This window comes from Otolemur garnettii, unplaced genomic scaffold (genome assembly GCF_000181295.1).
Source record: "Otolemur garnettii isolate 467f Iridium unplaced genomic scaffold, OtoGar3 scaffold00032, whole genome shotgun sequence".
Classification (NCBI taxonomy): Eukaryota; Metazoa; Chordata; class Mammalia; order Primates; family Galagidae; genus Otolemur; species Otolemur garnettii.
This window is the reverse complement of record NW_003852427.1, coordinates 1,897,859-1,918,659: the sequence shown is the minus strand read 5'-3', so window position 1 is coordinate 1,918,659 and position 20,801 is coordinate 1,897,859. Positions and strand designations below refer to the sequence as shown.

The window sequence follows — 20,801 nt, the reverse complement described above, 5'->3', positions numbered from 1 at the left end:
GTGGTTCAGTGGGTAGGGCACCAGCCCCATATACTGAGGGTGGCGGGTTTGAACCCGGCCCCAGCCAAACTACAGCAAAAAATAGCCAGGTGTTGTGATGGGCACCCATAGTCCCAACTACTTGGGAAGCTGAGGCAAGAGAATTGCCTAAGCCCAGGAGTTGGAGGGTGCTGTGAGCTGTGATGCCACAGCCCTCTACTGAGGGTGATAAAGTGAGCCTCTGTCTCTACAAAAGAAAAAAAAATTATTACTGGTTGTCAGACTTTTGAACTTGTGACTATAATTTTAAAACCTGAAAAGAATTACAGAATCTGTTTCTTTCTTCTTCATGTGAAAAAGATGCTGAAAGGCTGCTTATAGGCCTTTTGAACTACACCAATAAACTTTTTTTAAAGGTTACACTTATATGCACTTTTAATACATTTATTAAAAAGGTAAATTAAGCACCCAGCCTATACCAAACGCTATTCTATAAGACAGGGGTAATAAAATTAGTAAGATGTTGTTCCTGTGCCCAGGGAGCATGCAGTCCTAGAGTGAGTTGTACTTATAAATTTCAAAGTGATTCCATGCACATGGTCTTATTTCATTGTCACAGAGACCCAAAGAATTTAGGTACACTTTGCTATCTCATTTTAGAGATGAAGAAACATCTGAGAGGTACAGGCAACATCAAACAGATAATTAGAAGTTGAAGAGCTGGGACTCCTATTTTGGTCTTAAGAGCAAGTGTAGGTCACATTGGTTCTCCCACCTCACAACATTGACTTTCTTGCCAACCTTTCAACGTATGTTTTAAAATGTGTTCTTTGGATAAAAAAAAAAAAAAACTTGAAAATTATCCATAAGTTGCATCTATTTCTTATCAAAGTAATGATCCAAGGATTTTGGGATATTATAGCATCTCAACTACATAATCACACATGATGATATTTTACATTTTTTGTCATTTGATTTGCAGCAGATTACTTATAAAAGTAATTTTGAGCTCCTGCCAAAATGGTTGAAGGCATTTTGTTTTTTTAACACTTGTCAGATTTACATATGATGTCTTCCCAATGCAGATAGGACTTTTGTACAGAAATGTTGTCTTTCTCTGAATTATGGCGGGGGGTGGGGTGGGGTGGGGTGCAGCGAAGTTTTCCAGATTCTTTGCTCATATGAGCCATTCTCGGTTTGTTCCAGCTTGCCAACACTTGGTGTCACATGTGAGCCTCCCACATGTATTTACTCTCTATTCCAGCTCTGTGATTGAACTCTGCTCTTATTGACTAGGGGACAATTGGGCAGGCATGCTTCATTCCTGGAATTGACAGTCATTCCATGTGAGTAAAGGGGAACCTCAGTGAGACATCTTTAAACATATGAAAGCATTTGGTTTTAAAATGGAAGAAATGCCAGGTCCTGTTAGTGCCTGAGCCTTTGCAGCAGTTTGTTTGATAGGTGCAAGAGAACTGATATGCCTATTTTTCTCTCGTTTTCTTATCTTTCTTTAGCAGTTCTATTTGAATGTTTCTATCCGTACTCATTTTTACTCCTTCTGACCCTTCTTTTCTATTTTCCCTTTCTCTGCCTTGTTCTTTTTCAGTTTTGAATATACTAACACTGAATCAGCACTTCTATAGCCCTGCCTTCTCCCACTGGCTTCACTTGGCCTTCAGACATAATGAGGAGACTGGCTTTTCGAGGCGCTGGTTGTGCTCTGGTAAAGCTGGTAAATTACTGATTATCTACCCTTTCCCTTTTCTGTCCTTCCTTGCCTTTTCCCTTCCATCTTAAATTTTTGTTATCCTTTCCATGAGACTCCCTCTGATGTTCATCAAATTCAATTGTGTCCTTGTCATAGATTGTTTACAAAAGATCCTTAACTTTTTTTATCTTAGTGAATCAAAGTCAGTTTATCAGCTTTTAAGAAAATTAATAAAAAGCAACAACATTTGGTTAAATTTTGGCCTAAGCCTTTTGAAGGTTTTAGCTACTTTTAGCCAAGTTCAAACTAATATACTGTGTAATAAACCAAAACCTTAGAAGAAGAAACATCTGGTAGATTTCTGTTTTAAAGCACCAGTGTACTTTAGTTTGGAGAAAGAAATAGGAGTTTCCTCTTGTTTCTTGGTTACTTACCAGGATGTTTTATTTGCTTGTTTTGGCCCTGTTTTCTGTTTCCTGGAGATCCCTCTCCATACTGTTGGCAACCAGTACTCTACTGTTCCTAATCATTCAGCTACTGGTGTCTCACTTTCCTGAAATTGAATATTAGTGAGAGAAACTGGGATCTATTTTTTCTTTTAGCTTTATTTATTTTCTCTTTTAACTTTAGAAAATGGCCTTTGAAATCACAGTATACTGATATTCAATCACATAAACATTGCAGGACTTTTCTTGGGTATATACCCTTTGTATCTGTAGTAGATCATTTCAGTGGTTCCATTTCTTGTGTTATTGTCAAATGCATATATTTGGAAAGTTAAGATTACTTAGTAGCTGCCCCAAAACTGAGAAAACATTTATGTGTTTCTAAACAGCCATGCAAGCTCTAGATCTAAAAAGTTCATGTCACGAAGTGCTCTTTCACATTATCTACTGAGGCTTAAAGCTAAGATTTCAAAAGTGATGGGGAATAGAGTATATCATACAATTGCAAATGAAGTAGTTTGGATTAACAGAAGACTTTCAAAGGACAGTTTAGCTATTTCTGCCTATATATGGCAAGTGTCATTAAATGTTTTCCAGGAATATGTCTTATGGATCCTGCTTTAATAAATAGAGAAAATGCATTTTTAGGGTATTAATTTTAGGGTACGTCTAAAATGCTAATAGGCTAAATATCCTCTGCCTCTTTACTTTTTTTCCACTACTCATTTGTCTTACACACTGCTTCTTGCTCTTTTCCACATTATGGCCCTCCTGGAAAAAGGTCACTAATTATAAGGTACATGGAAAGGCAGATGAGGCTGCTCACTCCAGAGACCTCTGTCTCCCATTCCTGCCTGATTGCCTCAGGGGCTGAGAGATCAGTACCTCCAGCATATTGGTATACTACTACACACGGGCTGGGAACTTGCAGTCCAGAGTAAATTTGGAGCCAGAAATGATTGAGTTATTCAAAATTGTTGATACATACGAGTACACTTTTGTCTGATCAAAGCTGAAAGCATTGTAGCATTCTGGTAAATGAAAAGACTAGAGCAACAAGTACCAGAACTTAACTTAAAAAATACTTATAGTTAGTTAAACTCCTTTGCAACAAGTTAAGATATCCTCTTATGTGAGCCAGAAGTTTGGTGGCAAGTGACCAGCTGAGGGCTTTGTGACAGAGTCTAAATTTAATTATAAGAACGTGGCTAATTATTTCTTATAGAAGAAGTTGGATTCCATGGGTTCCAAGAGAAGAAGAGCTACCTCCCCTTCTAGCAGTGTCAGTGGTGACTTTGATGATGGGCACCATTCTGTGTCTACACCAGGCCCAAGCAGGAAAAGGAGGAGACTTTCTAATCTTCCAACTGTTGACCCTGTGAGTAACTTGGATTACATGGTTTCTGCCTGCTTTTCCCACCCTTCCTTTAATGGTGAAATGATGAGGATGCAAAGCCTCTCTACTTTTTCTCTAGCTTAATAGTCTTAATCTTTCATTTATGAAAAGTGTGTGTTTGGTCAAAAGTATTTAGTCAAAAGTCTTACAGTAGTAGTATAAGTTAATATTTTGAAATAATGAAGAATATCAGCATGTTTCATAATATATTCATTCATTAAATAATTGTGTGCCTGTCGTGGTTGGGATATAGCAATGTATGATGTATGTCTGTTTTTCGCATGGAGCTTATATTCCAGTGTGGGGGAAGTAGAGTGTAAATAAGTGAACAAATACAGAATAAAACATTCTTAGCTAATAATAAGTACTATGAAGAGAAGTTTGTGTGATTTGATTTGATTTGTTTTTGGCCTGAATCTTCTGGAAAATTCTCTGATAAGAAGGCATCTATCTTGCAAAGCCCCAGTTTCAAGCAGAGGGGCTAGCTAAGGGATAGGTTTGACATGTCATGATTATAGACACATGGTCAGGAGAGAGAAGAAAACTAATGAGCTCCAACCAACCTGATTAGGTAGAGCTTTTGTAAGCAATGTTAGGAATTTAGATTTTATTCTCTGTGTAGTGAGAAACCTTCTGTTGGATCACTTATCAACATTGTGAAGTAACTTAGTTTAAAAGAAAAAATCCTGGGCAGCGCCTGTGGCTCACTGAGTAGGGCGCTGGCCCCATATCCCGAGGTGGCAGGTTCAAGCCCATCCCTGGCCAAATTGCAACAAAAAATAGCTGGGCGTTGTGGCAGGCACCTGTAGTCCCAGCTACTTGCCTCTTGGCTGAGGCAAGAGAATCACCAAAGCCCAGGAGTTGGAGATTGCTGTGAGCTGTGATGCTACAGCACTCTACCGAGGGCAGCAAAGTAAGACTCTGCCTCTAAAAAAAATAATAAAACAAAAGAAAAAAATCACAAATAGTATAAATCTGATGAAAGATACCAAAAACATAATCAGTTAGATCATTTTATTTATTTATTTGCAGTTTTTTTGGCCGGGGCTGGGTTTGAACTCCAGCATATGGGTCCGCCTTACTCCTTTGAGCCACAGGCGCCGCCCCTCAGTTAGATCATTTTATTTTATTTTTTTAATTTATTTTTTTCTGTGGGTTTTATTTTTTAATTTTTTGGCCGAGGCTGGGTTTGAACCCACCACCTCCGGCATATGGGACCGGTGCCCTACCCTTTTGAACCACAGGTGTTGCCCAGTTAGATCATTTTAAAGGACAGATACCATTGACATGTTTCAGGCTTGGGTTCTTATGTGTTGATTTGGGAATTCACTTTTTTTTTCTCCTCTGTTTGCCTTTTTTGGATGTGTTTGTATGTTTGTATTAAAGAATAGTAGATATAATAGATAGTCCTTAAGCCTGCACTGGTTTTCTGTTTACTTTTTTGGTGACTTTTTTACTTTTCCTATGTGTAGATTGCTGTGTGCCATGAACTCTACAACACCATCCGAGACTATAAGGATGAGCAGGGCAGACTACTCTGTGAGCTCTTCATTAGGGCACCAAAGCGAAGGTGAGTTGGAAGCAGGCCAGTACATTGGGAGAGATTTGGTTCATGCTCCATGTTTAAAGTATTTGGCAATTGAGTTTTTCTTTGCGAAGGTGAGTTGGAAGCAGGCCAGTACATTGGGAGAGATTTGGTTCATGCTCCCTGTTTAAAGTATTTGGCAATTGAGTTTTTCTTTCTTTTTTTTTTAAATTTATGTATATTTTTTTATTTTTATTTATTTATTTTTTTGAGACAGAGTCTCACTATGTCATCCTCGGTAGAGTGCCATGGTGTCATAGCTCACAGCAACCTCAAACTCTTGGGTTTAAGCGATTCTTTTGCCTCAGCCTCCCAAGTAGTTGGGACTACAGGTGCCCACCACAATGCCTGGCTATTTTTTGTTGCAGTTGTCATTATTGTTTTAGCTTGCCCAGGCTGAGTTTGAACCTGCCACCCTCTTGGTGCTGTAACCACTGTGCTATGGGTGCCAGGCCAGGCAATTGAGTTGTTTTTTGCTTTTTGTTTTTTTGTGCAGTTTTTGACCGGGGCTAGGTTTGAACACACCACCTCTGGTATATGGGGCTGGTACCCCATTCCTTTGAGCCACAGGGGCCACCTGGCAATTGAATTTTTCTTTGGCAGGAATGGCTTAAATGATATGGGGGTCCAATTTTAGTCTTATTTGTCAAAATGTGGTAAATTTGTTTTAATTAAAAATTTTTGAGCCAGGCATTGTGATGTACATGTGTAGTCTCAGCTGTTTTGGACTAGGGTGGGAGGATTGCTTGAACATTGGAGTTTGAGGCCACCCCGAACAGCATAGTGAAACCCTGTCTAAAAGAAAAACCCAAATTTAATTGTGGTAAAGAACACAGAACATAAAATTTATAATTCTAATCATTCTGTATGTACAGTTCATTAAGTATTATGTACATTAACATTATCCTACAGGCTCTAGAACTTTTTCATATTTCAAAACTGAAACTCTGTACTTATTAAACTACTCTTCATCAGGTGGCACCTGTGGCTCAGTGGATGGGGTGCCGGCCCCATATACCGAGGGTGGCGGGTTCAAACCTGGCCCCTGCCAAACTGCAACAACAATAAAAATAGCTGGGCATTGTGGCAGACGCCTGTAGTCCCAGCTACTTGGGAGCTGAGGCAAGAGAATCGCCTAGGCCCAGGAGTTGGAGGTTGCTGTGAGCTGTGTGATGACGCCATGGCACTCTACCAAGGGCGACAAAGTGAGACTCTATCTCTACAAAAAAAAAAAACTACTCTTCATTTCTTTCTTTTTCTGGCCCTGGTGACCACCATTCTACTTTCTGTTTCTATGAATTTGACTACCTTAGATATCTTGTATAAGTGGAATCATAATTGTAGTTTTGAAATTGTCTTATTTCACTCAGCATAATTCATAATTCTCTCAAGATTGTTCATGCATGTTTATTATGTGCCAGAATTTCCTTCCTTTTTAAGGCTGAATAATATTCCATTATGTGTGTATATCACATTTTCTTTTTTTTTTTTGGAGGCAGAGTTGCCCTCAGTAGAGTGCTGTGGTGTCATACTTCACAGCAAATCTCAAACTGTTGGGTTCAACATCAACTCTTGCCTCAGCCTCCGAAGTAGCTGAGACTTCAGGTACCTGCCATGATGCCTGGTTGGTTTTTCTACTTTGAATAGAGACAGGGTCTTACTCTAGCTTAGGCTGGTCTCAAACTCCTGAGCTCAAGCAGTCCACTTGCCTCAGCCTCCCAATACGCTAGGATTGTAGGTGTGAGGCACCACACCTGGCAGTGGAGTTGTTTTCTTAATTTCCTTTTCGTATTTATTCTTGGAATACAAGGATAGTTTAATATACAAAAGTTTATCTGTATGATATGCCACATTAACAGAATAAAGAAAAACAACTAAATAGTCATCTCAGTTGATGTAGAAAAAGCATTTGACAAAGTTCCACACCCTTTCATGATAAAAGCAGCAGACTAGAAATAGAAGGAACATAACTCAGTATAATAGTTCGTATATGAAAAGCCTGTGGCAAACTTCATATTCAATGCTAAAAAACTAAAAGGTTTCCATCTAAGATCAGGAAGAAGACAGTGATGCTACTCTTGCTACTTCTATTCAACATTGTTCACTGAATAAATACCTTTTAATATGCCGTTGAATTCAGTTTGTTAATATTTTATTGAGGATTTTTGCATCAGAGTTCTCTTTAATAATTAAATCATAGCTGTGTACATTAATGTAATCATGGGGTAAAATATGCTGGTTTTATATACAATTTTAAATATTTTCATCAAACTGGTTAACATAGCCTTCACGGCATTTTCTTAGTTATTGTGTTTAGACATTTATATTCTACACTTAGTAAATTTCACATGTACCCTTGTAAGATGCACCGAAAAATATGGCATGCTTCACGAATTTGCGTGTCATCCTTGTGCAGGAGCCATGCTAATCTTCTCTGTATCGTTCCAATTTTAGTCTATGTGCTGCCAAAGTGAGCACTGCATCAGTGTTCTTAAGGAATATTGATTTATAGTTTTCTTTTCATGTCTTTGTCTGGTTTTGATATTAGGGCAATGCTAGCCCCATAGAATGAAGTAGGAAATGATGTCTCTTCAATTTTTGGAAAAGTTTGAGAAGATTAGTGCTAGTTCTTTAAATGGTAGAATTCACTCACTTTTTGGGGGGAGATTTTTGATTACTTAGTCTTCTTACTAGTTATAGGTTTATTCAGGTTTTCTTTTTCTTCATTTGCAATCTTGGTAGGTTGTGTGTTTCTAGGAAATTATCCATTTCTTCTAGATTATCCGATTTGTTGGCTTATAATTTTTCATAGCACTTTTTCATAACCCTTTTTATTTCTGTGACATCTGTTGTAATATCCCCTCTTCTATTTTTGATTTTAGTTATTGAATCGTCTTTTTTCTTCATTAATCTAGCTAAGGATTTGTAAGTTTCGTTGATCTTTTCAAAAACCCATCTCTTAGTTTTGTTAATTTTTTTATGTTGTTTTACACTTTTGTATTTTGTTTAACACTGCTCTATTATTTTCTTCCTTCTGTTAGCTATGGGTTTATTTGTTTTTCTTTCCCTAGTTCCTTGACAGTGAAGAATATTTTAAAAAATTATTTAAATCTTTTAAATAGCAGTGAAGTTGTTGCAGTCATAGTTAAAAGAGATCAATTTTTAAAAATGCACAGAGAAGCATTTTGCACACACCTTCCTATGCGGTCTGTGTTCCCCCTAACTAGAGCATTCTTCCTCTCTTGCTTTCAAAATATCATCTGTATTTCCTTCAAAATCTTGGCAGTTGAAGTATTCTGTTCTGAAAATGTACGTTAATGTTGTAAGACAGAACACTGGCCAAAAAATGCCCATGTTCTAATCTCTGGAACCTGTAAATTTGTTGGGTTACGTGACAGAGGGAAATTAAGTTTACTAATTAGTTGACCTTGAGTTGGAGAAATTATCTGGGATTATCTACATGGGCCTAATGTAATCATAATCATAAGGGTCCTTAAATGGGGAAGAAAGAGATTCAGTTGGAGAGAGATGCGAAGATGCTATCCTGCTAACTTTGAAGATCAAGGAAGGGAACAATAAACCAAGGAATGCAAGCCACTCTAGAAGCTGGAAAAAGCAAGGAAACAGATCTCCACTAAAACCTCCAAAAGGCATTCATCCCTCCTAATACCTTGATTTTAAACCAGGGAGACCCATTCTGAACTTCTGATTTCTAGAACTAAGTAATAAATTGGTGTTCTTTCAAGCTTGTAAGTTTTTAATAATTTGTTACAGCAGTTATAGACAACTAATACAGCAAGTTAACAAAAAATTTAGATCTATTCATGATCGTTGATCCTGTAATGGGTATCTGACAAGCTCTAACTTGAACTGAGGGCAAATTTCTGACCTCAAAGAGAACTTTGAGGGAGATGCAGTGTCACTGTCTCAAGTCAGGAGAGCCGTTTAATTAGTGATGGCCAAAAAGGAAGAGCTGTTTTTATTCATTCATTCTTTCATTTTTGAGACAGTGTCTCAAGCTGTCACCCTGGGTAGAGTGCTGTGGCATAGCTCACAGCAACCTCCAACTCTTGGGCTCAAGCTATCCTCTTGCCTCAGTTTTTTATTTTTAGTAGAGACGGGGTCTCGCATTTGCTCAGGCTGGTCTTGAACTTGTGAGCTAAAGCAGTCCACCCATCTTGGCCTCCCAGAGTGCTAGGGTTATAGGCATGAGCCACTGTGCCCGGCCTGGAAGAGAATGAGGTAACCGTCTTCATATTTGAATCAGTTTGTCAATCAATAATAGTCTTCTAAAAGTCATTCTTTAATTAGCATAAGATAATAAAAGCACATATTAAAGCTTACCCTATCCTTGACACAGTGCCACGCACTTTACAGATTATATCTTGTCTAAACTTAAGTGGTATTATCACAGTTTATAGATGAGAACTTACACAAATTTTTAGAACTGTTACAAGTTCAGATTTAAGTTATTCTGACCTATATACTCTTAACTATTATGTGTTATAAGGGAGCATCAGTAGCATACTGAAGTATACAAAACCCCTCATAGAAAGGGTACCATGTCTCTGCTGAGTGTTTTTCACCAGCAAGCTAGTGCTAGGGGTCAGAAAGATATGTGTAAGTCTTGGAGCACTGTCATATTGCAACTTCAAGGTGTCTGAGGGCCTGTCAGACCCTTGCGGAATGCACATGTTTTCTCAAGTGTTTATAGGAAGTAGCTCAGAGCTACGCAATTGTGAATCTCTTTTTTTTGGAGACAGAGTCTCACTTGGTCACCCTTGGTAGACTGCCATGGCATCTTAGCTCACAGCAACCTCAAATTCTTGGGCTCAAGTGATTCTCTTGCCTCAGTCTCCCAGGTAGCTGGGACTATAGGCACCCGCCATAGTGCTTAGCTGTTTTCTTTCTTTCTTTTTTTTTTAGAGACGGTGTCTCAGTCTTGCTCAGGTTGGTCTAGAACTCGTGAGCTCAGGCAAGTCACCCATCTCAGCCTTCCTAGTGCTGGGATTATAGGCATGAGCCCCCATGCCCGGCTGTGAATCTCTTTTTGATACTTTGTCAGGGTTAGTATGTTAAACTGCTTGTACTAGGACATCCAAATTAGCAGTGGCTAAAATGAGAGAAGTTTTTTCTGTTATGTAAAAGTCCTGTTCTATGAAGTCCTCAGTGCCCAAATACTATCTGTCACTTTATTCTGGGTCCTTGTAGTATCACCCTTTTCTGCATGGTCTGAAATGACTCACTACAACTACCTTCCAGCCACTAGGAAAAAGAAGACTTGGTAAGGATGTGACTTGGACATGGCATGCCAAAACCTAGCTGTAGCAAGGCTGGAGAATATGGTCTATTTTTTTTTTAATTTTTTTTTTTTATTAAATCATAACTTTGTACATTGATGCATTTATGGGGTTCAGGGTACTGCTTCAGTATACAATGTGAAATGTTTACATTGAACTAACACATCCATCACAATTATACTCATTTCTTAATAGTTTTATAGTGTACCATTGAATCATGCACGTTAGGTGAGGTCCCCCCGAATACCCTCCTCACTTCTATATCTCCCCTCCCCTCCCCTCTCTCTCTTCTTCCTTTCTACTTTCTGGACTATAGTTATGTTTTGCCATTCATATGAGTATGTAGGTGGTCATAAATTGATTTCATAGTAGTATTGAGTACATTGGATACTTTTTTTTCCATTCTTGAGATACTTTACTAAGAACAATATGTTCCAGCTCCATCCAGGTAAACATAAAAGATGTAAAGTCTCCTTTTTTATGGCTGGATAGTATTTTATGGCGTACATATACCCCCCATTGGTAACCATTCATGGGTCAGTGGGCACTTGGGCTGTTTCCATGTCTTGGCTATCATGAATTGGGCTGCAGTAAACATTCTGGTGCAAATGTCTTTGTTGTAAAATAATTTTTGATCATCTGGGTATATATCGAGTAGAGGAATTGCAGGATCAAAGGGTAGATCTACTTTTAGTTCCTGAGTGTTCCAAACTTCTTTCCAAAAAGGTCATATTAGCTTGCATTTCCCCCAGCAGTGTAGAAGTGTTCCCTTCTCTCCACATCCACACCAATATCTGTAGTTTTGGGATTTTGTGATGTGGGCTAATCTTAACTGGAGTTAGATGACATCTTAAAGTAGTTTTGATTTGCACTTCTCTGATGATTAAGAATGAGCATTTTTTTCATGTGTTTGTAGGTCATGCCCCTATTTTCATCAGAGAAGTTTTTGTTCGTCCCTTGCCCACATAGAAATTGAGTTATTTATTCTTTTCTTATTGATTAGTTTGAGTTCTCTGTAGATTCTAGTTGTCAGACCTTTGTCAGAAGCATAATCTGCAAAAATCTTCTCCCATTCTGAAGGTTGTCTGTTTGCTTTACTTACTGTGCTCTTGGCTGTGCAAAAAGCTTTTTAGTTTGATCAGATCCCAGTAATGGATTTTTGATGTTGCTTCAATTGCCTGGGGTGGGGGGGTGGGGGGATTCTCCTCATAAAATACTCTCCCAGGCTGATTTCTTCAAGTGTTTTCCCTGGACTCTCTTCTAGTATTTTGATAGTTTCATGTCTTAAGTTCAAATCTTTTATCCAGTGAGAATCAATTTTTGTTAATGGTGAAAGGTGGGGATCCAGTTTCAGTCTTATACAGGATGCCATCCAGTTTACCCAGCACCATTCGTTAAATAGGGAGTCTTTCCACCACTGAATGTTTTTGATAGGCTTATCGAAGATCAAATGGCGATAAGTAGTGGGGTTCATCTCTTGGTTCTCTATTGAGAATATGGTCTTTGAGATTTCTTTTGTTGGCCAGGTTCCGTGGCTCATGCCTATAATCTTAGCACTCTGGGAGGCTGAAGTGAATGGGTTGCCTGAGCTTAGGAGGTTGAAATCAGCCTGAGCAAGAGCCAGACCTTATATCTACCAAAAGTAGAAAAATTAAAGCTGGGTGTTGTGGTGGGTGCCTGTAGTCCAGCTACTTGGGAGGCTGAAGCAAGCGGATGGCTTAAGCCCAAGAATTTGAGTTTGCTGTGAGTTATGACACCATGACAGTCTCACCTGGGATTCAGAGTGAAACTCTGTCTCAAAAAAATAAAAATAAAAAGATTCTGTTGTTATTGCTGTTTTTTAAGAGGCAGTCTTGTTTTGTTGCCCAGGCAAATTTCTAGGCTCACGAGATCTTTAACCACAGTCACCTGAATAGCCAGAACTACAAGTGTATGCCACAAAACCTGGCTGAGAATATGCAGCAGCTTAGCGTGCTGTCATCCTGGGAAGAAGGCAGAATGAGCTGGGGGGTAGCCAGCATGGTCTGTTTATCAGGGCTATTGTTAATCACTCTTCTGGTTATAACTTTAATCAGGCATTGGCTATTCCACAGCCAAATTGTGGCAGTGTGCCTTCAGCTATTGTTGAAAGAGAAAAACTTTTGAAAGAACGTATACTACACAATCCTGATAATATTAAATTTGATTTGCATATACTTGTACATAGAGAAATCTGGAAGAATGTGATTTAAATTGAAAAAAAGCAGAACTATTTCATTTTGAAAGTAGAGGACATGTTTTGTCCATTTTATATAGAGTAGGATAGTGGATTCTTGATCATCCTTTTGTCTATATAGTAATTCTGAAAATGCTTCTCAGGAGCATTGTAGCAGTGAATCAGTGCATTGTGTCTTCTCTAGGCACATGTCTTCATTTAGTTCATATAATTGCCCAAGCTTGAGCAACTGCTGAGGTCCTCCCTCAGCAAGGAACAGTGGACTATGGTACAGTAGGCCCAAATAGACAGGGGTATCTTGGATATTAAGTTAGCCAAGTCCTAATATTCGCTCTGACAAAATCACTTGGTGCCACCAACTGCATCAATATTAAGCCATGATGGGCCTTCACTGTCACCCATTGAGACCTTTATATTCTTATCTTTCTCTAACAGATGGAATTCTCCTTTTATCCCCTCTTACTTAATTTTATAGTTCATTAAAATTGTAAGTAGTGACATGGGTTTTTAAAAATTAAATATATTCTTTCTCTTCCCTTCCTGAATAATTCGGTCAATAAGTTATTAGATGAGGCTCTCTCTCTCTCTCTCACCTCCCTCTGCCTTCCTTCTCTCTCCTCTGTCTTCCCCCTCACTCTACTCTCTCTCTCTCTTCTCTTCCCCACTCTCTCCTTATCTCTCTCCCCTCTTTTCTCTTCTCCTTGGTGCTGCTCTGCTCCCCACCAATAAAAACTTTTCCTACAAAAAAAAAAAAGTTATTAGATGAGACTGAGCAAGGTAGGCATATGCATAAGGGAATGGGGTGGGGATGGGAGGAAGGATCTTTGGAAATACATGGGGGAAGTGGACAGACGTAGGGTGTCAGCCTGAGCATGGTAATGAGGGTGTTCATGTAGGTTGGCTTCCTAGCACAAAGTGGTGGGGCTTCAGTGGAGCAAAGGGGATGTCCATGTTTGAGGGGGGTGGCAGAAGTTTGTCAAGGGATGTCAGAACCTAAATGGAGTCCACATAGGGTATGGCCTAGCATGAGGGAAGGTTAGAACTTGAGCTAGTGAGGAGAGGTAGGATAGCAGCAAAAGGAGATTGGTTATATACAGGAGACCAATCATATTTATAAAAACGTTAGAGATAATGGGAGTCAGTCTTCTTACTTCCTGAGGAGGGGAGTGCTAGTAAGGAGCAAAAAAGCTGGAATGAACCTTTTGGTGTTGAATTGGAATTGTCAGTATTGGTGTGTATAAATGGTTTCTAGTATGTGTAGATATGGAAATAAATACAGATTTGATGTATGTATATTCCCTAGCCTTGTCCTTTGAGATAGCCTCGGAACAACAGTAGTGCAGTAGAAATGAGCACATAGAGAAACCGGATCTTGATTTTTACATAACGTTTACCAATAAAAGGAACCAGAGTTGCATGGAGAAATAGTTGATTTCCAGGGTTGGGGCAGGGAAAGATGAGGCTGGAACATCTTACGGTGCTAGGAAGTAGGCAAGTGCTCAGTGTGATGGGAACATGTCAGAAGGATATAGAAAATGGAAGCCACCTTGAAAGAACTGCTGCTGGCCAGACTGTAGCAATTTGAGCAGCATAGTAATTGCCATAATAGTTTATAGTCAATCTATTCAGTAAAGTGGGAATTCAGGAGTTCATATTGATATAAATAAATGGATAGATTGAAAGTTTGATGAGGAATGAGCTTTTACATAGTCTGGAGGTTTCTCCCCGCAAAGTACAAAGAGGGATAGAGTAACTTAGTCAATAGAGAAGCCTCGCAGACACCAGCATAATCAAGTGACCAAAGATTAACCTTGTCTCAGCAATGGGACAAAACAAAAACTATGTGTACCTGGTAAGATTCAGTGAAATGAATACAGCATCATTTCTGTTATAGTCCTGCTAAAGAAGCATAATCATCAAGAAAGTAGAAAAACCCAAATTGAGGGACACTGTGCAAAATAACTGACCTTTAATCTTCAAAAGTGTTAAGATCTTGAAAGACAAAGACTGAGGAACTATTTCAGAAAAAAGGAAACTAAAGAAATACATTTAAATGCATTGTGTGATTCTGGACTTCATTCTTTGGCTATAAAGAACAATTTTGGAACAGGTGACAAAATATGAATGGGTCTGAGGATTAGATGGTAGTTGTACATTCACCCGGTAGTATATGCAGGACATTGGTACCAGGACCCCCCACTCCAATGCCAAAATCCACAAATACTCCCTATAAGTGGGTTTAGCATCCCTTGAATACTGTACTTTTGATCTGAGTTTGGCTGAAAAAAATCCCCATGTAAGTGGCAGTTCAAATCTGTGTTGTTGAAGGGTTATGTGTACTGTGTCAAAGTTTATTTACTGATAAAGATGGTTAAATTATGGTCCTTATTTGTAGAAAACATACACTAAACCATCAGGAATTATGGGACATCATGTTACAGCTTACTTGAATGAATTCAGAAAAAAATATTCTTTTTTTTTTTTTTAGACAGAGCCTCAAGCTGTCCCCCTGGGCAGAGTGCCGTGGCATTACAGCTCACAGCAACCTTCAACTCCTGGGCTCAAGCGAGTCTCCTGCCTCCGCCTCCCAAGTAGCTGGGACCACAGGCGCCCGCCACAACGCCCAGCCATTTTTTGGTTGCAGCCGTCATTGTTGTTTGGCGGGTCCGGGCTGGGGATTCGAACCCGCCACCTTAGGTGTACGTGGCTGGTGCCTTAGCCGGTTGAGCTATAGGCGCCAAGCCGAGAAAAAAATATTCTTCTTAGAACTTTTATCTCAGAATAAAAAGTGAAAAATAAGTATATATACTAATAGAATGGCTATAACATATCAGTGAAGGTCCCAAGAGAGATCAGAACCTTAATGACCGTTATATTCTTTGTAATAACTATCTTTCATGCATCTAGAATGGAGCTAAATACCTACCACTGTGGGAGAATGAGAAAGTGGCACATTTTTCAGAAGGTCTAGCTGTCTTATGGAACTCTTTTGGATAAGAGCCAAGAAGAATAATAAATATACCTGTGAACCCAAGAAATTATCTTGGGAACTTAATAAATTGTCATTATAATTATGTATGAAATTTAAGAAAGCAATTTCATAATTTATTTTAAGATTTTGTCATAATTACCTTTCTGAATTTTATGTTTATTGTTTGCATGCCTTTTTGTTAAATCAGTCATATTTAGATGTATCTTAGGTCATTTCCTCTTTGGTAATCTCTTTAAGTCAACGGCCTCATCTTCCTCCTAGTAATGATATTAAAGCAGTATACACTACATATAATAGGCACTTGATAGTACTTGGCAGAAAAAGTTTCTGTAGTCACTGACTGAAGAAAGAATTCATTTTGTAAGTTTATCAAGGAGATTTGAAACATGTATCTGTTTTCAGCTGTTTATGAATACCATGAAAGGTAAATCATCTTCATTTATAGAAGATACCATTAGCAGGGGGTTAGTGCTTGTGCCCTAAACCTTAAATAATTAGCATCTAAAAGACCATCACAGATATTAATCTAAGTTTTTATGTTATTAGCATATATTTTGAAAAGGGAATGTATACATCTTGATTTTGTTATTCTCTTTTAGTTCCAATAATGGAAGGGAGTCTGGTGGCAGATTCTAAATAATGCTCTGTCACTTTGGAATGTTAGACATTACATCATTGTTTTGAAATATAACTTACTATAGGCATTGGATTGATAGCATTTTAAAAAAAAAATTTAATTGTAACAGAAATCAGCCAGACTATTACGAAGTGGTTTCTCAACCCATTGACTTGATGAAAATCCAACAGAAACTAAAAATGGAAGAATATGATGATGTTAATCTGCTGACTGCTGACTTCCAGCTGCTTTTTAACAATGCAAAAGCCTATTATAAGGTAAGAAACATCAAATTCGGGAAGTAATCCAATTTGATAATTGTCTAGCTTTTTAATATTTATCAGTTTGGCAGGTGAGTAGTGGTTTCTCTCTGGTTTGCATTCACATTTTTCTTATCAGTAAAGAGATTGAATGCTCATATGATTTTGAGCCATTCCTGTTTATTCTGTATTTATTCCCATCTTTTGCCCATTTTTTTCTCTTAGGTCGTTAATCATTTTCATATTTATTTCTGGAAAATTTTAAATATCTTATATTTTTGATTATGTTTTAAATATCTTCTCCCATTGTGTCTTTTGTTTGTTTGCTTTGAAACAGAGTCTCACTATGTTGTCTTTGGTAGAGTGCTGCGATGTTGCAGCTCACAGCAACCTCAAACTCTTGGGCTCAGGCGATTCTCTTACCTCAGGTCTCCCTCATAGCTAGGACTACAGGTGCCTGCCACAAAACTCAGCTATTTTTTTTTTGTTTGTTTGTTTGTTTAGCAAACTGGGGCGGGGTATGAACTCACCAGCCCCAGTGCATGTGGCTGGCACCCTGATTGCTGAGCTACAGGCGCTCAGCCCTATTCTGTCTTTTCATTCTTTTTATGGTGTCTTTTGATGAACCTAGCTTTTTATTTTAGTATAATCAAATTTATTAGTCTTTATTTAACTTTGTGGTTTATTCTTTGTATCTTGTATCAGAAATTCCTCTTGCCCAAAGGTTATAAAAATATTCTTATATATTTTTAAAGTTCTATAGTTCTGTCTCTTATGTATAAGCTTTTAATGCAGCCAGTATGCATCCCAGCACCACCCCTAAAAATATCAGGGTTAAACTGTCAGTAAGTTAATGCTTCGTGCATCATTTCTGCAGTTCATGTGTGTTCTCAGCACCCCAAAACGTCCGTGTTTAAGATCTCTACTGCTTTCCTGGCTAGTCACAAATGGGCATGGACTTTTTTTCTTTTGCTGCCATTATACTGTGCTGTGCTAACAACAAAACGACTATGTCTCAAGATGAACTCACACGACTGGCTTGCTGTGGATGAAGCTATTCTAGTAACTCATACCCTAAATACAGATGACCTCTTAGAAGCTGTTGTGAATCCTGGGGAAAAAAAGTTGCAGAGGAAGAAGACAGTGATGAGGACAGCTGTTAGGTGGAAAATGCATCCTGGCAGGCAGCTACTGCAGCATTTGAAACTGTAATAGCTTTTACAGAACAGCAACCTCTTCACTCAACATGTTATGCAGCTGCACATCATGCAAAACCTGACATTGTTTGAGAGGCATCGGGCCTCAAAGTGAGCTGTTATTTGTTTATATTTCAAGAATGATAATGCACAATTTTGCCATTGTAGCTTCTTCTACTGATGGAGATTCAGAACCATTTATATCCACTTCCCTTAATGCTGTCCATCAGACTCTAATGATCCTGATGTTATATGAACTCTTTATTTCTTCTGTAGCACTTTTAATTGTTAATGTGTATTACTTGAAGTTAAAGAAAATAGTGAAGTTGAAAAGTGTATTGACTGCGATTGAACTAAAATTTACTGCACTTACAAAGCCATTTTATAATACAGTAAAACTGTGACAGTAAGTGAAGTTTGCTTAAGTTTATTTCAATATTAATATCAAGTCAGTACAGAGTTTATGGTATAGTATGGAGTATAGAGTTAGGCCTGTTTTTAATAGTAACTCTTAAGCAACCAGAATCTACATTGCTCTGGAATCTACCAATCCCTCTGGCTGCTGGATAATAGGGAGTTTACTCTCATACCACATTTCATTTATCCATTTCCTAGTTGATGGACATTTAGTTTCTACTTTTTGCTGCTATGAATAATGCCACTATGAATTTTGTGACTATAACGAGTACCATTCATGGAGTACAGTGCTCTGCATGTTTTTATTAGACACATACTCTGTTCATTGTATTGCTAAAATCTTTTATATCCTTACTGATACACCTAAATGAACTATTCACTTGCTGAATTAGGCGTTTTAAAATCTCTTACTCAGATGATATATTTGTCTATTTCTCCATGTAATTCTGTTGATTTACTGCTTTGTATATTTTAAAACTTGGCAAATAGGAACATACAAATTTAAAATTATTGTCCTAGTAAATTGAACTTTTTAGCATTATGTGATAGCCATCTTTATTGCTAGTAGTGCCTTTTATTTGAAGTCTGATATTAATGTAGTTACACCAGCTCTGTTTTACTGTTTTTTGTAGTTTATATTTTTTCCTTTCTTATGCTTTCAGTATCCTTGTAATGTTGATATGTAACTTGAAAATAGTAGATATGTGAACTGTTAATTCAGTTTATAATCTTTACCTTTTAACTGGAGCATTTCAACTCTTTATAGTGTTCTTGTAGTTACCATTATGTTTGGATGTATTCCTGCCATCTAAATTTCTACTTTCTATTTATCTCACTTTTGAATGTTTTTATTTTTTTCTCTCTGCTTCCTTTTGATTTCATTTTGTTTTTAATATGTTCCCTCTAAAATTTGCAAGTTTTGGCTTGGTACCAAAGTGGTTAGCTCAGTGGTTTAGGGCGCCAGGGCTGGTGGGCTCGAACCCTGCCTGGGCCTGATAAACAACAATGACAACTACAACAACAAAAATAACTGGGTGTTGTGGCCGGCGCCTGTAGTCCTAGCTACTTGGGAGGCTCATGCAAGAGAATCGCTTAAGCCCAATAGTCTGAGGTTGCTGTGAGCTGTGATACCACAGCACTCTACCAAGGGCGCATAATGAGACTCTGTCTCAAAGAAAAATAAATAAATAAAAATAAAATTTGTAGGTCTTAAGATCTGTTGATAATTTTTTAGTTCTTCTCCAAGAAACTTTAATAGACATGATTAAATTATCAGAACCAGAAGTTAATCATCATCTTAATCCTGCTTCCAAACAATACAAAGAGCTTAAGATAATTCAAATCTGATCATCCTTCTCCTTATTTATAATGCTGATGTTGTATCCTTTAGTTCTTTTGTGACAATTTTCAATCCCATATAATTTTATTTTATATAGTCAGCATTTATTTTTACTTTCTTTATTCTTCATTCTTTATTGAGAAGTCATTTATCCGTGAGTGTAATTGTTCCTTTAAAGGTTATCTGTTGGGCAATGCCTGTAGCTCAGTGAGTAGGTTGCCAGACCCATATACACAGGGTGGTGGGTTCAAACGTGGCCCTGGCCAAACTGCAACAAAAAAATAGCCAGGCATTGTGACGGGTGCCTATAGTCCCAGCTACTCAGGAGGCTGAGGCAAGATAATTGCCTAAGCCCAAGAGCTGGAGATTGCTGTGAGCTGTGATGCTACAGGACTCTACCAAGGATGACAAAGTGAGACTGTCTCAAAAAAAAAAAAAAGTAAAGGTTATCTGTCCTTTCTGGCTATTTTTAGTATCTTCTTTTTCCTTTCACTGTTCTACAGTTTTATTGTAATATATTTAGATATGGATATATTTTTATTTATAGAATTTGTGAATTGTAGCACCTCCTAAATCTTAGATTGGTGTTCCTTTCTCATCAGCTCTGGAGAGTTCTCAGCCATTACATCTTCTCATGTTGCTTCTGCCCCATTCCCTCTTTTCTTTTCCTTGCAGAACTCTGTTTGGGTATTGTATTAGACTTCCCTTGGGTCTTCCTTTCTCTTAACCTTTTATGTTCCCTGATTTTTCTTTTTTAGACAAGAATCTCGCTTTGTCACCCTTGGTAGAGTGCCCTGATGTTCATAGCTCACAGCAACCTCAAACTCTTGGGCTCTAGCGATCCTCTTGTATCAGCCTTTCTAGTAGCTGGGACTATTAGGTGCCTGCCACAACACCTGGCTATTTTTTAGAGATGGGGTTTCACTCTGGCTCAGGTTGGTCTCAAACTCCTGAATTCAAGCGATCTACCCGCTTCAGCCTGCCAGAGTGCTAGGATTATGGGCATGAGCCACTGTGCCTGGCATATTCTGGGATTTTGTATATTTATTGATTTTTAGGTAATTTTTTATTCTTCCAAATTTCTTGGCAAAATCTGCTGTTAAATCATTCTATTCAGTTTTTACTTTTTTTTTTCTTTTGAGACAGAGTCCCAGTCTGTTGCCTGAGGCTTTACTACCATGGTGTCAGACTAGTTCACAGCAACTCAAATTCCTGGGCTTAAGCAATCTTCCTGCCTCAGCCTTCCAAGTAGCTGGGACTTTAGGTACTAGCTCAATGCCCATCTAATTTTTCTATTTTTATTCAAAACAGGGTCTTACTCTTGCTGAGGCTGGTTTTTTTTTTTTTTT

General features: G+C 38.2%; 1 protein-coding gene and 1 non-coding gene across 2 annotated transcripts in view; one reads left to right on the top strand and one right to left on the bottom strand.

Annotated features, from left to right (window-relative positions):
* Window positions 1-1,588: 1,588 nt before the first annotated feature.
* Window positions 1,589-20,801, top strand: part of PBRM1 (polybromo 1) — a 159,019-nt gene continuing 139,806 nt past the window's right edge. Inside the window, exons 1-4 of the mRNA XM_023512991.1 lie at window positions 1,589-1,705; window positions 3,362-3,514; window positions 5,005-5,102; window positions 16,371-16,518. Coding sequence (XP_023368759.1) covers window positions 1,667-1,705; window positions 3,362-3,514; window positions 5,005-5,102; window positions 16,371-16,518 — 438 coding nt within the window. The 5' untranslated portion in view covers window positions 1,589-1,666. The remainder of the gene's footprint in view (window positions 1,706-3,361; window positions 3,515-5,004; window positions 5,103-16,370; window positions 16,519-20,801) is intronic.
* Window positions 7,489-7,595, bottom strand: LOC111725166. The gene has a single exon (XR_002773296.1). It is a non-coding gene; the product is annotated as a U6 spliceosomal RNA (small nuclear RNA).